The sequence below is a fragment of the Coloeus monedula genome (assembly GCF_965178545.1).
Source record: "Coloeus monedula genome assembly, chromosome: 1".
NCBI lineage: Eukaryota > Metazoa > Chordata > Aves > Passeriformes > Corvidae > Coloeus > Coloeus monedula.
Window position 1 is genome coordinate 59,145,913 of NC_138781.1, and position 19,195 is coordinate 59,165,107.

Sequence of the window (19,195 nt, forward strand, 5' to 3'; positions counted from 1 at the left end):
GAAAAGGAACAGAATTATAAAAGAAGCAAAGAGATTCTATTGAACACCTAAGCTAAACTGTTCAAAAATTTCAAGTGAAAAACACTTAGGAGCTAGTTCAGTTGAGAAAAGCAGATTTTATTTCAAACAGCAGCATACATACAACATTTTCAAAATATACATATCTGAAAACAAGAGACTGCATTTCATTAACCACTTTGCTGTGGTTTATCAACTGTTAAATTATATTTGGAACCGGGTGAAGTTTCTGCACCATCGCCTTCCTATGAGTTGGATGCTCTCATGTTTCATCACTGGTATAATGGTGCAAGATAATGGTAACTGCCAGTACCTCATAGAAAAGAACCCACACAACTTGTCTATTTGCTATCACCTGGTGGTTTCAGCTACCTAAGTATTTTAAATATAGAAACATCATTTTTAACAGGTATGGCAAATCATGAACTTCAGGGAAACACTCTATGCATGTCATAGACAAATTTGACTGGCTATATATATCTCTGAAGGAAGGTTCCTGAACCAGGACTAATTCCAACAGAAGCAACACAGCAGCATTTTGGTAAAGAAAGAAGACAACCTTTCCTACAACCCTTCCCTTTTATTATGATGCAGAACAAAGATTAAAATAATCAAAAGTTGCTTACATTTCTATATCTTTTAAAATACGATTGCATTACCAATTTTTTTTGTTTTACCACAGCTTAAGAAGTGTCAGAATATGCTACACATAAATATCCTAACCCATCCACCATTTATCAATTCCCCATAGAAATATTTTCTACCTAAATTTGCTTAAAATATTTTTTAAATATAACATCTTACTAGGAAAAAAAGAATACATCATCATAAGATTCAGCTTGCAGGTAATTTTCAATGCACTAGAACACAATGAAGCTGCTCAAATTATGGCAAAAATCTTTGTTTTCTTATGGTGGTGGTGTGTTGTGTTTGAAAACCACATGCAAACAGATTAAGAATAAATGGTGATCACTTCACGTCCACTGCCTCGGACTAGGAGAACTCTATCCAGACCTTCTGTCAGAACTTCCAGAAATTCCATGTCTGAAATACCATCTGGTCAAGGAATTTATTCAGAAGAGAAACAAAATAGCTAGTAATGTCTCAAAAAGTCTGACATATAATGCAAAAGCAAAGTTCAACAATTTCATCAAAGAGTTATGTGTCCCCCTTTACTGTCCCATTGCTGGTTATTCAAGTGGAAGTGAGGCCTAACTTGGGGGAAATTCCTAGTTTTTCCCTAATCACCTACAAAAAAAGATAAAAGTAGGACATTTTAAAATTAGTTCAAATTTAAGAAATGCTTTATATTAATAGAAAACCCCCCTCCCTCACCACTACCAAGATTTTTTCTAACTCTCTTTGTGTCACTTTCTTAAAGGCAGACTAATGCTTACCATACTTACTATTGGTTATCCCAACAGGTAATGGCAGAATGACAAAAATGAAACTCTCAATTTCAAGAAATATGGAATAAATACAGTAGAGGATACAGTTTTCATCCCCTTTTCTATTTTTAGGAGGTCCAGGCATATTCAGGAGAACTAGCTGAGCATGCTGTGATTTATTAAGCACTACTCCGTTGAGCTTCACAGCAGTGTGCATTCTTCTCACATTTGACTGATTTCTAGCATGCAAAGAAACATTTTTAAGCACCGTCATAATACTTATGTAATTGAATCATATGTTATTTATTTGAAATTACAAGTATGTAAAACAAGCTATTTTCATGGACACTAGTATTTGTACATATTCAAAATAAATAAGAAAATTCAATACCTTTGACAAGAATGTTTAAGTCTGAAATTCAAGCAGTTCTAAGTAATTTGTCAGAATGCACAAATCTTCCAGTTGTCAATTATCTTTTACCAAGATGAATCAAAACTTTGGTTTCAATAGAAATTAAAGTTCAGACAAGAACCACTAAGAATCCAGTTTGAGTTACATAAAAAAGTAACTGGATTTATACAAGAATTCCCAGACAATGAAATTACAGGTATGCAATGGAAAGATCACAGTATTTATGTTGTACAGTACAAGGTTTTATTCATGCTCCTTTGGAAACATTACAAAATTCTATAAGCCAGTGAAGAAAATTCAGAAATGCCATAGAATTTTGAAAAAATTACTAGCTTCTCACGCCATAAGAGTAAGGCAGTAAGCAGTGAACTGAAATTGAGCCTATTCTCTTACATTATCAACATTACCTAGTATTTTCCTTGATGCATCTACAAATGTAATTGTTGTAGATTTGTGCACAGGAAGAAAAAACGGCTAGGATTTAAAAAATGTCCTAATTTTAGTCTTTCTCTCGTATGGTTTAGTTGCTTTTCGGAACAAGATAAAAGAACAGTTTCCTTACAGTTCCTGAGAAACAGCTATCTGTGTAAAGTTAGCCATGGCTGGAAATGAGTCATATGCTACAATGTGACCAAAATATTCAAACTCAGTCCATTTATCCAAAAGATCTGCTGCCCAAAAATAGATTTTTTTTTTTTTAAATAAATAGTTAAAAGGCATTTGGCCTGAAATTTAGTGGCCAGTGAAAACCAGCCCTATCAATTCAATTGATTCTCTATACTCTGCCACCCCCAATCTTCCCCCTACAAGAGAATGACATTTCTAAAACTGAGTTTATCAGTCCCTCCTGGGGGATTTTCTATCACGATGCCCATCTATCCTAAGAACCAACTGTACAAAAACCATATATGGAACAAAGGAACGCTTGAAGCTCAGTTTTTTAGAAGCAGAACTGCATTTGAGACGACCAAACAAGAACTATGAAGAAAGGCAAGACTGTATAACTTAGATGTATAAATATTGAAGCTGAAACATTGTTAAACTAAAAACAAAATGCAGGGTGTAACTTTTTGACTGTGGGCAAAAATTCAGCACTGAAATAAAGGCTTGCGTTGTGTAAAATATGAACTGAGGCTTACTAACATCACTTATCCTTCAAACACTGGTAGAACTGAAATCATACATATAGACAAAGTAAACTTCCAAAATTTTCAAAAGAAGCTCAATTTGTTAATCAGATAAAATTAAGAAAATGCTGAACTCTAAAAAAAAGCAGAGCAGTCAAGTGAATTTCGCTCAAGAGATGTAGTATCCCATTTTTGTGTGCTGTCATATATGTCTGAACTTATGTTATTTCTACACATGCATGGGTTGGTAGAAGGCAGGCAAGAACTGACTTTTGACGAAACATGAAAGTTCCCTTTGGGAACAAATATTCCTTATTGTGCAAGTAGTTATAGCACAATGAGAGGCTATTCTTCCAGAATAAAAATATATTCAATTTTAAATGTAGTTAATTAGAACACTAAATACTATGCTGGTGCAGAGGAGTACTGTCAATATTTATATTCTTACAGAAACTAAAACACATGTTTTGTGACTTAGCTTGAATAGAAATCTGATAATACTTAAGAGAACATTAACAAGTCACAATGATGAATATTTTTTCAGCAACGTGCTATATCACATTATATTAAAAAAGGAACAAAAGAATAAATGCATTGCAAATTATGATTTAAAAACATGCATAAAATGTAAAAGATCACAAGAACCAGAGAACCCAGCCTATGTTGTTTAAGTGAAGTGAAATTTAGACTTACAGATTTCCCCATTCTCTATGTGAAAGGGAAGCAAATGCATAGAAAAAAAAAATTATGCCATCAGGTACATTATTAAGTCAACAATATTAATATACTGTACAGGCACACCAAGTTTGAACTGTAATTTCTACCCAACTACACATTGTAGTTTTAAAATAATAATATCTGAAATCAGTGTCTTGCACAATTCTAAAGTAGTGATAAGAACTATTTCAAAGATACTAATTTTAAAAGCCTTTAACGATTAGAGTATAATGGAGCCCAGGACAATGCTTTAGAGCATGACCACAATAATTTTTGGAATCTGCAGAACGCAAACTGTTTCTAAAGAGCTCAAAGCAAATCCACAAACCAACTTAGGATTTTAGGTACTGATTTTAAATATGCTTTCTAACCGCATTGCCCAAAAGTCCTAGATTTAAGATACATTTTCTTCAGATATTAAGATTTCCCTTGACATCCACAGTTTTGGTTTGGTCATGTGCAGAAAATAATTTAAGCTATTCTTCTAAAATCACAACATGAGGAAACAAACAAACTGATTTCCTTCTGTCATTGTTTTTGTGTCTACTACATTGGTTTGACACAAGGAGTAGCTCTTATCTATCTAAGAAGAAGACATTAGGGAATATTTAAAACAGGAAATATTTAATATAGCAAGACATACATATTTACACAAGTTTTATATTACTTTAATTTACAGGATGAGCACTGAATGTCCATTAAAAAGCAAACCAACCAAAAAAAAACCCCAACTCCCCCTCTCTTCCTTTGTTCAATAAAACACCCCCCACACCCAAAAAACATGCACCCAAAATCAAAACCACAACCTAAGTGTCTTGAAAGACTATCTGCTTCTTTGGTACTCCCTCTAGTACCAAACACAACAAAAATACACTAATTTTTCACCCAGAGGGAGAAAGAAGAAGTTATCATTAAGCTTTTTAACATATATGCTTTCTGGTACAATCCAGATGTTGAGTTTACAGCTTGAAGTCTGCTATATTTAAACTTCACTCAAAACATTCTCTTTACAGTTGTTCTACCCAAGTACATACTATTTTTATAAGGATGCCATTTAAGTGAAGTGCATGAAAAGATTATTTTTGTATTCAAGTTTAAATAAAGCAGAATCACTTAAAAAACAAAACCCAGATAAAACAACCAACTAGAACCCCTCCCCCCATTAAAATACGCACAATGAAATAAAAAGCTCCAAATACCACATGCATACTTACGGCTTCATGTTGAAAATATCTTTAAAGCCAGACACATTTGAATCCTTGTTTTTATGCTTTTCCGCTACAAACTTTTCTTTAGTCCACGTCATTTGCACTTTCTCTGGCACAGCAGCAGCCACACTTGCTTCAACTGCTGGAGCAGAGTGTGAGGCAGTGTTTCTATCGTGGATCAGCTGTGCCTGGCCACAAAACAAATAATCACCCCAAGATTCAGTCAAAACTAGCATTTTCAAATTACACATTATTAAAATTTTGAAAAGGAATTTCACAGCAGGAGAACCAAAGAGGTTAAAGAAAAATGCACCTTACTTTGTGAACAAATATGAGACTATTGTGACTTTAGCATGAAGTGAAATTGCTTGTAAAAATGTACTTAATTGTTTATATTTGCAAGACTACATCTTACCTGGAACATTACTTTTGTAATGAACTCAAGTGAAGTTGAATTTCACCAGAGAGTACTTTATTAACATCAGGGCATTTTGCCAATGAAAAACTTGAAAGCCAGTACTCTCATTGTTCTTGAGTTACATTATTTCACAGATACTGTTGTAAACATTGTCCATTTCACATGCCTGTAGCTGAACTACCACATGACTCTCATGACGCCAGTATGGGACTGGCTGAATTGAAGGCTAGCTGTAGATTTAGATTATTAAATTAGATTATTTATGCCTGCAAGAGTATATTACATAACAAACCCAACCAATCTAGCCATGAAGGGGCCTCCTCTTCCCTTTTAACAGTAGAAACTCAAATCAACTTCAAGAACACAAAAGCGCATGTTGGAAGAATATTGTGTTTTCTATTTTCCATTCCCCTTGCTTCTTTGGAGAAAAGAAAGATTAAATATTTAGCACATTATTTACTTACTTTCCCTCACAATACTTTGTTCATAGACTTCTCTATTTCCATCAAATGCAACACAAATACAGTAACTTAGACTCTGAAAATTATAAATGAATTGGTATTTGGGGGCAGGATTCTTTTTGTTTTCTGTTTTGGAGGAGGTATTTCTTTTTTTCCTGTGATTGTTTGTTTGTTTGTTTGTTTGCTTTTTATTTAAAAGTTCTGAAGGCTATTCAGAGACTTACTAAATCATGAGTTGAAGCTCCTGTTCTGTTTGGGAACCCCAATTATTCACATGTTAGACATCATCATGGTCCCTCCACATATACGTTGATTAAGAGTTTCATGCAGGTCAATAAAAAGCATGAATAAAACCCAAGCAGATGAGAATACTTCTTTCATCTCAGAAAAGCAATTCCTCTAGTGGTTGACAAATTGTAATTGCAGGTGGTTTTAAATGCCTTTGAGCTTCTGTATATTCCCTAAATTATTTCCTAGTCCTTATCCTTCAGGATTCCCAAATTCTAGAGTTAATTTCTGAGGTTCATACAAATATCTCTTAGTTTGATGGTCTTCCTATGTTCACAGATGATTAAATGATGATTCAAGGCCATAAATCAGAAATTCCTGTGAATAAAATTCTATGACGAGAATGAAAGAAGCTAACAAATACATGCCAATATTATAAATACCATGGAACAATATCTGATGGACTAAAATTTCAAAGGAACAACCGTAAGATGAGTTCAGTTCAACTATACTTCAATGGAAGAAAATTTGCCATGTTTAGGAAGACAGTGAGACCAAGAGAAATTTTGGACCTATAATACACATTTATAAAAATGCAAACACAACAAAACCACATTCTAGTTAGTGCTATTTTGATACCAAATTCAATTCATGAAACACAACACTTTGCTCTCTCACTCCATGATGAAAGGGAAATACAATGGTATATAGCACTTCTACAAACTAGGCTACACATTTTAGATATGAGCAACTCTTCAAGTGCACTCTAAACTCATTGATTACTTCAGTCCATTTCCTTTCACTGTCACCATGCAGAAAGCAGTAATGACATATATAGGTTAATAATGGCTTGCAAATAAGCATAGAAATCTCCTTAAAAGACCTAGTATATCAATACAGTCTCTGCGAATCTTCAGTATTTCAACAGAGAAACTATAAAGGAAGTCAATGGTTTGTGAAAGCATGAAATATGTTTATTAATGTAACACCCTGCTTCTGGCTCTTAAGAAAACAGGAAATCTCAGAAATGTGTTTCTTTTACGGAAAGTAAGTTTGAGAAAGAGAATATAGTTCATGTCGCAGGAGCATCATCTAGAGACAAGAAATACGGGTTAAGATAATGAATGTAGAAAAAAATATTAAAAATTCCTCCATAACAATGAATGATTAAATTGTTCATGTGTAGTTCAGTTTGCAGTAGTGGCATTTCAAGTGTTGCAATGGAAAATATGTCTAGTCAGCACTATGTCCAACTACCTCTTCCGCTTGGTAATCATTAGTCAGCAGTGCCTGAGCATCTTGGACCATGGACTGGATTAGCTTTTTCTTCTAATTGAGCCTCGAGATTAATCTGTGATGCTCTGAATCTGGGACAAAAATGTTACCAATGACAAAAAAAAAAGTCTACAGAAAAAAGCAGGTATCATATTTTTCTTCATTTCAGTAGATGAGATGTGGTATCAGCTTATACGGCTCTTTTTAAAATGTTTAGTAGTCAGTTATGAAGTCCCTTTACAGACATTTGTGAAAACATCAAGCCAGTTGAATCTTTCAGTCTCTATGGGAAGCTCAAATATTCACTTGTTTGTGAGGGTCACATCCTTTTGTACACATACATATTCAGGTGAATTTTTTTACTCAATTACAAACAAAAGCATGAAAAAAATTAAAGCATGTGAGAAAGCTACTTTCCAACTCTAAAAACCTAAAACCTTAAAAATCTAATGATTCACAAACTATAATTTTGCTCCTCACGTGCATGCACCCAAATTTCTGCCAATATTACCTAACATCACAACCCAACACAATTTGGTGGGGAAAGGATTATTACCTTCTCACAGGTCCCATTATCACTGCCTGGCCCAAGAGTCATTACTGAGGGTTAACCAGAGAAAAAAGTCAACAACCACCAAAAAGGGAAGCAAGAAAGTGAGCGAGGCTCTACATTTTCCTTCCCCTTTGTAGCATGTTGCAGTGGGGTCTCCTGCATTAGACAGTGAGGCCCGTGGAAAGAAATAGGGAGCGATTCTTGATAGAAGTTTCAGAGATCTTTATTCTCCAGCCACATGGCCAGGGGACTGCTGAAGAACTGAGCAATCACAGGACAACCAGGGTCCTCCCCAGGCAGGGGAACACAAAATAACCAACGGGGAACAGGATTAGGGTACACATGACCAGGGAGCAGGGAGATCCCATGCCTAGGCCATGCCTCTACCCCAGGGTCCCCTCTCCCAGGACCCCATGGCAGGGGGGAGGAACCCCAACAGTAGTGCTATTGACAAAGTCAAATAAATAAATGTTTGCCAGCTACACTTAAGTTACCTATCTTAAGCTTTGCAGGCACATGTTATATTTACACCCAAGCAGAAGCAATTTGACCAAGTTTTCCAAGAAAGTAAACAAAAATCTGGTGAGTCCTCGATGCCCTGTTCTACAAGAAAACCCAGAGGGCAAGATCAAATCAGTTCTAGTTTTAAAAAGTGACAGAAGAAGGAAGGGTGAGGGTGATTGCTCAGGGACAAAAGCAGGCCTATGACTGAAACAGCAAAAGAACACTGTACAAAACCAAATGCACCTCTTTGAGAAGGTCTTAGCTTCATTTGAAGGCATCCACTTCAGGTTAAAGTGAGGTTAAAGTACTAATCTTGGTGGTAACAGGAAACCAAATTACACTCACCATTCAAAGCTGGAATACCACGTTATATTTGAATGCCTGGAGACAGACAATAAAAAGAAAAGCAATGCTAATTTGAACTTGAGATATTAATAAACGAAATGTTCTGGAGGTCAGCAAAAACATGAAAAGAATGGCTCAGCTCATTTAAGAAAAGATGATCAGAGTAAGAATGGGCCTGGCACACTGAGTACATCTACTCATCTTGTAGCTCCAGAGGACAAAAATTATCCACATTTTCTTATGAAAATACAAAAGAACAAGGTAGATTTAGATATCCTGATCAGAAACAATACATAGATATGACTTTTAATCTTAGACAAGTCAGTAAATACTGGGGGTTCTTGGAATTATCAAGGGTTTTACTTCAGACGCTGAAATAAATTCAGTGGTATTTTGAATGTCTCCACCACAATTGTTGGGGTTTTGACACTGACTAGAAGCCAGGCACCCACAAAAAACTATCCACTTATTTTCCTCTGCTATAGCTGAGCAGAGGAGGGGAAATTAAAACAAAAACTTCATGAGTGAGATAAGGATTAGGGGAAAAACCACTCTAAGGCAAAACAGGTTCAAAACTGCCATAGGTTAGCAAGCATAGTCCCGGAAGGGACGTCCTTGCTAAGGGGTGCTTACAGTTTCCTCTGGGAACTGATAGAACCTATCAGCTGGCCAGTTTGAACATGGACAATTCTCTAAGCCACTTAAAGTTGTGAACACCTCTGTGATCCACATTTAAGAATAGGCAAACTCCCCCTCCAAGCTCTCTCTCGTTTCCGGCGCTGGCACAGGTGGCTGCAGGCCCCGTGTGGGGGCCAGCGGGCCCGGCCAGACCCTGCTTGGGCCAGGCTGGGCTGGGCCACGGCCATCCTGGAGCCATGGACCTGTTCCAGCCGTGGAACACCCCCACTGCCTTGCCGTGGGCAGCCGGAGCGGCTCGGCTCTCCCTCCTCTCCACTGCGATAAGAAAAATTCAACATTCCAGCTGCAAAGCTGCAAGGCCAAGGTGAGATTAACCCTTTTACTGCTGTGAAGAGCTGAAAACCCTAGGGAAGAGAGAGAGGAGATGCTTAAAGCTGAAATTCTGTTGTGAAGCTATGATATATCAGAGTATCCTGTTGTAATTCATGAAGATATGGGGGGTGGAGTGTTCAACTCGTAAGCAAAAGCACCTGCGCTGAGATAGGCAGATGCTGACACAGCTGTAATTTCATGAGAAGTTTGGACAAGGAGAGATGAACCAGATGAGGACTTTTGCTCCAAACGGGAAAGGAGAAAACCTCAGTACCTAGAGATGCTCCCAGAGATAGTCTTAACGATGAAGATGATGAAGACCCTTTGCTCCCAGGGAAGGAGAAGGGCCTCTGTTTTTGTTTCTGAATGGCTCAACCTTAAAATTGTACCCCAAAAAACTTCAAGAGTGGACCCTCGAAAGCAGTTGCGGGAAAAGCTGCAAGTCGGGGGGAAAGGACTCACACACAGGCAGAGACTCCTCTTCCTAAATGGACTGAACAATATTTGGAAGTGGGCGGCTGTCTCGTTGTGATACTGTTTTCATAGCATGAGCAAGAAGAGACTTCTCTTTCTAAATGGACTAAACAAGGTTATTATGGAAGTGGTAAACAGACTGAACATCTTAAGGGTTGTTTTTTCACATTGTCAGTGGGAGAAGGGAGGAAGGTGGGAGGAGGAGGAGAGTTCTGAAGGTGGTATAATTTCTTTTTCTTCCCTCTTTTAGGTCTGTTAATAAACTTTATATTCTTTCAAGTTTGGTGCCTGCTTTGCATTTCTCCTAATTCTTATCTCACAGCAGATAAACAGTAATGAGTATTTTGGACCAAACCACTACACTAAATTGGTGTTTCCGCCCAGTTACAAACCGAACCCGTGACAAAAACTCAAACAGTATAAAGAAGATTTATTGTTAACAGAATTAAAAGTAAAAAGGGTAATGAGAACTAAAATAAACCTTTAAAACACCTTTCCTTCCCAATCCCTCCCTCTTTCACACTGACTGTGCAAGGAGACAAAAACATGGGGTTTTGGTCAGTCTTTGTCACTTCCTAAAAATCTTCCTTCAGTACGCTTAAGGAAAGGAGTTTCCTCCTTCTGCTGTGCCGTGGGATCCTTCCCATGGGGATAGCTCTCTGTGAACTTTTCCAGGATGGTTTTCACATTCACAAATAGCAGCCCATCCGACCTGTTGTAACATGACTCCCTCCCATGAATGCTGCAGTCTTCCCAATACTGCACATCGTGGGTCATTTTAGTTCATGGGGTTTAGTCTTTTTAGGAGAAGCTGTTCTAGTTCGGAAGCAAGGGCTCTTTATCTCTGGAAGAAAGGGTCTGCTCTCTCTCTTCGAGTTCCTCACTAGACTACAGCTTTTCAGCATCCACATGCTCCAGCATGAGCACTTTTCCTCATGGGCTGAGCGTGGATCTCTGCATCCCCCCTATGCACTTCATGAATTACAGGGAAATAATTTGTTGTATCATACTCCTCACCACAGCTTGCAGAAGAATCTCAGCTCCAATGCCCAAAGCACTTCCTTCCTCTCCCTCCTTTCACTGACCTCAGTGACACCATGTTGGTTCTCCTCACATGTCCTCACTTTTCCTCTTCTCTGACTCAGACGAAAATTGTTGTCCGTAGGTATTATTGTTCTCAAGTTTTATCAATTGAAAAGTTCTTATTGAGCTTCGCTACGCCAAAAAGGTTGATCTCGACTGTGTTCCATGTCGGGGAATTGTTTGCCATGTTTTTGTTGTTGGCCACTTGGTCCCTGCTGGCACCACATGGGTGGCCCTGGGCACGCTGCTCCTGCCCTCAGGAGGGGTTTGGCCTCGGGAGGGCCTCGGCCATGCAGCCTCCCCTGGCCCCAGGAGGGCTCTGGCCGCACATTTTTGGCTGTGCCACCCCGGCCGCATGGGCATTCCCAGTGCTGGTCACAGCACCTGCCCATCGTCAGAGCCTTCAGCGCTTGGCTCTGTGCCAGACATAGTAGAAGCTTTGAGCAGCTTTCTCCCGCCCACAAAAAACTAGACTGTTTTTTTAAACTAATACACTCAGGTTTTACCCTGCTTGATAAGAAAGAAGAAACTGAAGCTATAATGGTGATGGTAAAGTTCAGACAAAAGTGAGTAATAAAGAAAATTATATGGAAGGAATAGAAAGAAATAAAAACTTCCAAGCAAACAACTCTGAAGTATAGTCCAGATTCCAACCAGCTCAGAGCTGAGGAGAAATTCTTTCATCTCCTCTGCAATTGATGTGCTATAGACTACAGAGCACTAGGTCCTATTATTCATGTGGAAGTTAAATCCTCCAAAATCTCCAATAGATAAATCACTCAAACTCCACTTGAAAAATACTACTGTTCAATAAAGAAACAATAAGACTGAATAGGATGTACAGAAAAGTTTGGTTTGTTACTGAAAAGATGTTAGGCAGGCTCAAATTGAAAGAAAACTACCATGACATGGATAAGAAAGAGGATTTACAGTATCACATCACTGTAACAATAGCAGGCATCTTTAGGAACCTTAAAAAAATCCTGTGAGGGGGAAAAATGAAACGAGAGAAGAGGAAAAATAAAAGGAAAAAAACCATAAAAACCCTAAACTGCTTGGACTTGTATTAACAGCAAAAAAGAAAAGCCACAAGAAAAAGAATCTAGCTGTTTTACAAATGAGCAATTAAACACAGTAGAGTTCTCTTATTTGCCGCGGGATGGAAATAGTTTCTGTGATGGCAAAACCAGAGAATTCACTATCTTCTACATCGCTAAAAAGTCTTGATAATACTGAAAGAGTTAGCAGAATATATGAGGGGGTAGAAGCACAAGCCAAAAGGAAAGGACTTATAAGTTACAAATATTCATAAAATTACAGCTGAACGAAGCTTGTTACTAAATATGCAAAATAGTAAGGATAGGGGAGCAGCAAAAACAGCATTTCCATCTTGATACAATAGGATTATAGATTGTTGGCCTAAGTTTGCTTCCAGAAAGAAATTAGTTGATTCATAAAACATTCAAAATAATGCAGAAACTAAAAAAAAAATTCAGTGTGATTTGAACAAATTTGTATTATATTGTGTAATATGGTGTATTTGTAAGTTATATGAGGAGTGGCTGAGGGAGGTAGGCTTCTCTAACATGGAGAAAAGGAGACTCAGGAAGGACTTTCTCATTCTGTTCAACTACCTGGAAGACAGTTGCAGTGAGGGGGGGATTGGTCTCTTTTCCCCAGTAATAAGTAACAGGACAAGAGGAAATGGCCTTAAGTAGTACCAGAGGAAGTTTAGATAGAACATCAGGAAAAATTTCTTCACGGATAGGGTTATCAAGCATTTGAGTGGGCTGTCCTGGGAGGTGGCTGAAGTTGAGGTTCCGGAGGTATTTAAACAATATGATATGGCACTTAGGGACATGGTTTAGTGGTGGATGTGGCAGTGTTAGGTTAAAGGTCTTTTTCAATCTAAATTATTCTATAATCCTAAAACCAAATCACAATCAAAGCTAATAAGTCCAGTTGTATAACCATGAATCTTAGCTACTGATGTCAAGTTTGGAAAGGCACTGGATATATTTGACACTGATGCTCAAATGTTTTGCTAATTAACACTTGCACTCAACAAGAACTGGAAAACTCTTCAAATCTGTTTAAATAAAAAATTATTTCTTTTCCCACATAACTTTAATGTTGAAAGTTGTCTTGGGGTGACTTTATGATGTTATATCCCATATCTCTGCCCTATGCCCAGAAATCAATTTTGTGCCTTTCTATGCCTTTAAACTGAGCCTGAGAGGGGGGAGAGAACAAAAAAACAAGCAAACTCTTCAAAGCAGTTTACAGTTTGTTTCAAGGATGCAGAGATAGAGACAGTTCTCTGCGTTCAGCTGCGGCAGCAGAGGGAGAGTGGAGGGAAGCACTCTGCTTGCTTTCTCAGCCAGTTTTCAGCTACTTTTTCTCCAGAGAGACAGAGAGTTGAACTTTGCTTTCCTGGGACTTCGGGGTTTTTTTCCCCTCTTTTTTGGACTGTTTCAACATCAGAACACATCGGGACTTTTTCCAGAGAAGTGGAGGCCCTCGAGGAGGGGGCTCCACCCCGTCCCAGCTTTGAGGAGGAAGAGAGAGGCTACCTATGGAAGGACTCTGAAATTTTCCCAGGTTTTTCTCTCCACAGTGAGAGGTTTTATTATTTAGCATTTTTATTGTCTTCTGGTGTGTTTGTTAAATAAATAGTTTTTATCTCTTTCACTTTCTTCGAGGAAAATTAGTTTTTTCCTGAACCTGGTGGGGGGAGGGGTGGTGGTAACCTGCCTTCTCTCAGAGGATATATTTCCAAATTTGTCCAAACCGGCGAACAAGTAAAACTGGTTGTAGAGAAACACAGAGTGCAGTTATGAAAGTTCTTAACTAGTTAGAAACCGATTAGAAGCCACAGCCCAAAGATAGTACTTTCAGATTTTTCACAGAACATCTTGTCAAGTCAAAGTTCCTACCTCCCTTTCCCTCTCATTCTTTGAAAGCTGCATCTGTTTTAGCATCTGAGATCGCTGTTCCATCATAAGTGTCTTCTCATACGTGAACGCAGAAATATCATTTTCAAACTGCAAAAGAAATTGGCATTAGAAACACCAGAAGAAACGTACTGCTTGGAAGAACAACATTTAGACAGTGTATCTCTCATACCTGTATTCATTCAGTGGTCCTGGATGTTTTCATGGCAGTAGAGTAATCCTAAGCATATAATTTATCAATCACTTCTGTCCTCATTCTTAAAACTTAATCTTCAAACAGCAATTTCATACAGTGAACTAGTGAACTATCCTACTGTAACAATATTATTGTTGTTTTATCTAAATTTTAGGTACTTGGAACAGACTTTCCACTATTCTATTCCAACTAGGCTGCCAAAGTGAGAGTTGAAAGCAGTTATTTAAACTGGGCCTGCATTGCTGCCACCTAAGCATGTGTGTACACTTGTTTCCTTAAAAACTGTCCACAGGCACAAATAACACATTATCCTTGCATCAGTGAGAAATGTTCATAAACAGAAGCCATTAGGAAAAAATTCTGAAATATATTCTCACATTGGCTCAAAACTAAAATGCAACATAAAAATCTACAGCAGTCACCTGTGTTGTCACTGACTTGTAAGGTATCTCTTATCCTCTGGAAGATTCCCAGAATTAAATATTACCCACAGCAGAAAAGAATAAATTGTATTTCTGTAGTGGTTTAACACTAGCCAGCAACCAAGGCTCATGCAGACTCTCACTCACTCCCCCACAAGTGGATTTGGGAGAGAATCAGAGGGATAAAAGCTAGAGAACTCATTGGTTGAGATAAAGACAGTTTAATAGGAAAAGCAAAAACTGTGCACACAAGCAAAGCAAAACAAGGAATTAATTCAATGCTTCCCATGGGCAGGTCCCCATCATGCATAATGGTTACTTGGGAAGACCAACGGCATCACTGCAAACATTCCCCCCTTCCTCCCTCTTCTCCCCACCTTATATATTGAGCATGATGTCATATGGTCTGGAATATCCCTTTAGTCAGTTTGGGTCATCTGTCCCAACTGTGTCTCCTCCCAACCTCCCCTAACTTCCTTGTCAGTGTGGCAGTACAAAAAGAAGAAAAGATCTTGGCTCTATGTAATCCCTGCTCAACAATAACAAAAACATCTCTATATTATCAACCCTGACATTTAATCAAGAACAAATCCAAAACACAGCCCCATACCGTGAAGAAAATTAACTCTATCCCAGCTGAAACCAGCACAACTTTCTATACTGTCTTCTGCTCAAAATCCAACCAAGGCTGAGCCTTTTTATGGCACTCTGTGTTCTTTCAACTGTACATGCCACAGCTTTTTAGACTTTCCTATTTAGTAGTCTAAGCAAAGAACAGTAAATCTTTCACATGTAATTTTTTCCTAAGTAATTAAAACAATTCTTAAAATTGTTTTATGATTGATTAGCATGATAAATCTTTTTAATAATTTCTGGTGATTCTAGAAACTAGTGGTGGTAGAAGTTTTGAACCAGTTTACTCATCTTCATCCCACTTCAGAATGAGTAGTTTTGGTTGGGTTTTTTTTTTCCATAAGCCTTACTTTGGGTGTTATGCTAGTCACCTTTTAGTGCTGGAAATTACATCCTTAGTTTCCAAAAAAAGTGGACCTAGACAGAGTATAGCTTTAGTCCTTTCCTCTTAAACAGTTTATGACCCATATTTAGAAAAGGAAAAAGTTACAAAATTCATTTTGTCACTACCTTGACTTGTGAAACTGTAGCTATACTGTCTTGCTGTTCAGTGCTGGCTGAGGCTGGTGATGCCAAAAACAACTCTCATTCGAGACTAGGGATTCCTTATTCCAGAGAGGTATTCTTCCAGCAGTTGGAGACATGGACAAGTTCATCCTGTCTCATACCATATGTCATAGCTTATTAGATTAAGCACATTCAGCCTTCCATTTCACTGCTTGCTAAAAATTCAAGCTTTTTCCTTCCTGAATGAACCAGCTCTATGGACTAGTCCTCATAAATAAAGTAAGAATTAACACATCAAACATCTCAAACTCTGCTTGACAAACCCATTAAACTCACCACCATGTATACTAGCATTGTAATATGGTAAGATAACGATGCTTAACTTCTTGTTCTTTGTGGGTCTGGAATCTTTCCATTTCTGTATTTGGGCTAAAGTCTCTTTATTTGAAAAAAGCTAAATCTGTTTTCCCAAGTTTAGTCCCAGTAGCACCTTAAAAATGTGTAGTAACAAACCATTTCAACAACTTCCACTTGAGCATTCAGTCTAAGATGGTATAAGAACATCTGAAGATCCTTCTTCATTTGAATACTATTATCATCCATTTGAGCGACGGTGAAGATACGCATTTTACATTTTCTCCAAACCTACCAAAAAGATACATTATAACAGTTTGTAACATGGTGATTGCTACTACCATGCATAATTTGAACAACGTGAAGGAATATTGAATTAGATACGCTTAGAACCATTCAGTGCTAGAAAACTAAATCCCAGCCATTTTCTGTTGTCCTTGCCTTGTGCTGTCGAAGGAGAAAAGGCAGCAACATCAGCATACCACCATCATGAACAATCCACCACACATCTATATTTCCTTCAGTAAAACGTTCTTGATTTGTTGGAAATAAGTCAATGTTTTTAGCCACCAAAAGTGCTTGTTGAGCTGCAGTTGTTTCTCGTACAGTATCTGTAAGGGAAAACAAGACATTTAATCAAGAACTCCTAGTTTTCATTCACAGATTTTGCTTTTGTTTATAATTCAAAAGTTTCAACCCTCCCAGATTCTGCTGAGGCAAAAGAGGAATATCCTAGGTATCTTGGCAAAAGACCTGCATGCCTTGGTTCCAGCCGAGACAAGGTTAATTGTTGCAGTAGCAAAGATGGGTGTGGCTAGGACCCGGAGGTTATTCTACACCACTTCATGCCATTGCTGGAAGCAGGGGGGAGTATTTTCCCAAGAGAAGGGGCTCCTTCTGGTCAAATAAACATGGTGCCGGTTCCAAGGTGGAGGGAGTCGTTGGGTGGCAGCAGTTCCAAGGCAAAGGGAGTGGTTGTGGTGGCATGGCTGCAATCAGGTGGAGCTCCATGGTGAGCATTTTTGCATGTGCATTATTCTCTCTTTCGTACGCTTTTTGTTATCAACATTGTTGCTGTATCCAGTATGTTGTTCTTAACGTGCGGTCTTTACCTTTTGTGCCTCCAATTCTCCTCTCCAACCAGCCACAGGGGAAGAGGAAAAGTGAGCGAGTGGCAGCATGGTTTGGAGTGTGTCAGTGGGAACACTTAACTGGGGAGTACTACTCCTAAACCACAGAAGTCTTTATTTGGTATCTGAGGTAAGGCACAATGGGTTGAGGTAACAACAGACTGCCCAGAGCAGGTTGGAAACAAATTTGATCCAGGCATTTTTTATTTTAGGTATAGAGCCACTAGTCACATTGTTGCATGGTCTGTTTATGTGGGAGTCTTACCTAATCCTGTATATATTCCTGTCTGCACTCCTCATGATATTTTTCAGAGTAGCAAGAGGGATCAGGATTTCTTTGCTGATGTACCATGGGATGTCAATTTATGACACGGTAACGTCAAGGGTCATTTGGGATGTATCTTGAATGTTGCTCTCCTACTCTTAACCTCGGGCACTACCTTTGCATGTTTATTAATCATACACACTCTGTGGGGAGATCAGGGGAGGATGATTTTCCCCAGTTTTTCACCCCCTTTTCCTGGCCTTTTCCACCCCCTTCAGCCTGTTACATTTTGAGAATTCTGAATTCCGTTTAGATGTTAAGGAAATAATATTTTTGGTGATAAGCCTGCCATGTGTCCTCAGTCTACACCATGTTTAGAGTGAAGGAGTTTTCTAGGGATGTTATTCAGAGATCTGCCCCAAGGGTCATGAGTGACAAGGAAGGTGGGAGAAAATGGGCTTTTGAAGGATTATTCTGCTCCAATGGTTTGGAACTTCACTCCTGAACAACTACAGGACCCTGGTAAAGTGACAGAATACTTGAAAGAAAAATGCTGCGGCAATTCCAGGGAGGTGTGAAGTTTTGCAGCGTGCTGGGCCCTGGCTACTATTTACTGCACGTTCCTTGATACTAGAAAGCAGTCTCAGGGGGAAGAGGAGGAAAGCAGACTGACAGGCACTGTAACCACTCAAACTGCAGCTGAACCAGAGGAACAACCTGTGCCAGTAGCAGTTGCCCCTATATAGAAAAAGAAATCCAAGACAAAATCAGTTCACTTAGTGAGGTATGAAGAGGAAGGAGGGCCCTCACAACAGGAGGAACAGGCAGGGCCAGAGATAATCACCCAATCCCTATCTCCAGGTGAGCTGTGAGATATGCAAAAAAAATTTCAGCCACCAGTTGGGTGAGCCCCTAGTGACTTAGCTGCTCTGATGCTGGGATATTGCTGCTGATATGCAACTAGATGGTAGTGAAGCCAAGCAACTGAGATCCCAGACTTGGGATGCCAGCACTGGCAAGGGGATTGGGAAGAAGGCAGAAACACTCAGCCTCTGGAGGCAACTGCTGTCAAGCATGAAGGAAAGGTATTTTTGCAAGGATGACCTAGTACTGCACCTAAGCAGGTGGAACACCATGGAGAAAGGTATCCAGTACCTGAGAGAACTAGCTGTGCTGAAGGTAATCCATAGGGATTCAAATAACAAACAGTCCCCTGTAGATCCAGATGAGGCTCATTGTACACAATCCACATGGCAGAAATTTGTACAGTGTATGCCATCATTGTATGCCAACTCATTGGCACTGATGTCAATGAAAGGAGAACAAACAGTGCTTCAGGCAGATATCTGACTCCAACAACATGAAGATCATCTGAAAAAGGGCTACTGGCATTATAACTGGATATTATAAAGGGATTCAAGCTTCTTCAGAAGTGATTGGCACTAAAGTACAGCTCCTCCTGGCATCCTGAATGCCCGTGCTGGACTGAATATTCAAAAGGAGAATCCTTTC

The 19,195-nt window shown here is 38.7% G+C and overlaps 1 protein-coding gene across 2 annotated transcripts in view; it reads right to left on the reverse strand.

Moving 5' to 3' along the window:
* Positions 1-239: 239 nt before the first annotated feature.
* LOC309574709 (solute carrier family 12 member 7-like) overlaps positions 240-19,195 on the reverse strand; it is a gene marked incomplete at its 5' end in the record, with an annotated part of 72,749 nt that continues 53,793 nt past the window's right edge. The window contains 6 exons of one of the 2 annotated variants that reach the window (XM_082284535.1): positions 240-1,062; positions 1,512-1,645; positions 4,877-5,058; positions 14,159-14,266; positions 16,448-16,579; positions 16,730-16,899. In XM_082284535.1, the coding sequence (XP_082140661.1) occupies positions 971-1,062; positions 1,512-1,645; positions 4,877-5,058; positions 14,159-14,266; positions 16,448-16,579; positions 16,730-16,899 (818 nt within the window). In that variant the 3' untranslated portion in view covers positions 240-970. Of the gene's footprint in view, positions 1,063-1,511; positions 1,646-4,876; positions 5,059-8,582; positions 8,691-14,158; positions 14,267-16,447; positions 16,580-16,729; positions 16,900-19,195 lie in introns of those variants that run through there. The other variant, XM_082284536.1, reaches the window with a different exon arrangement.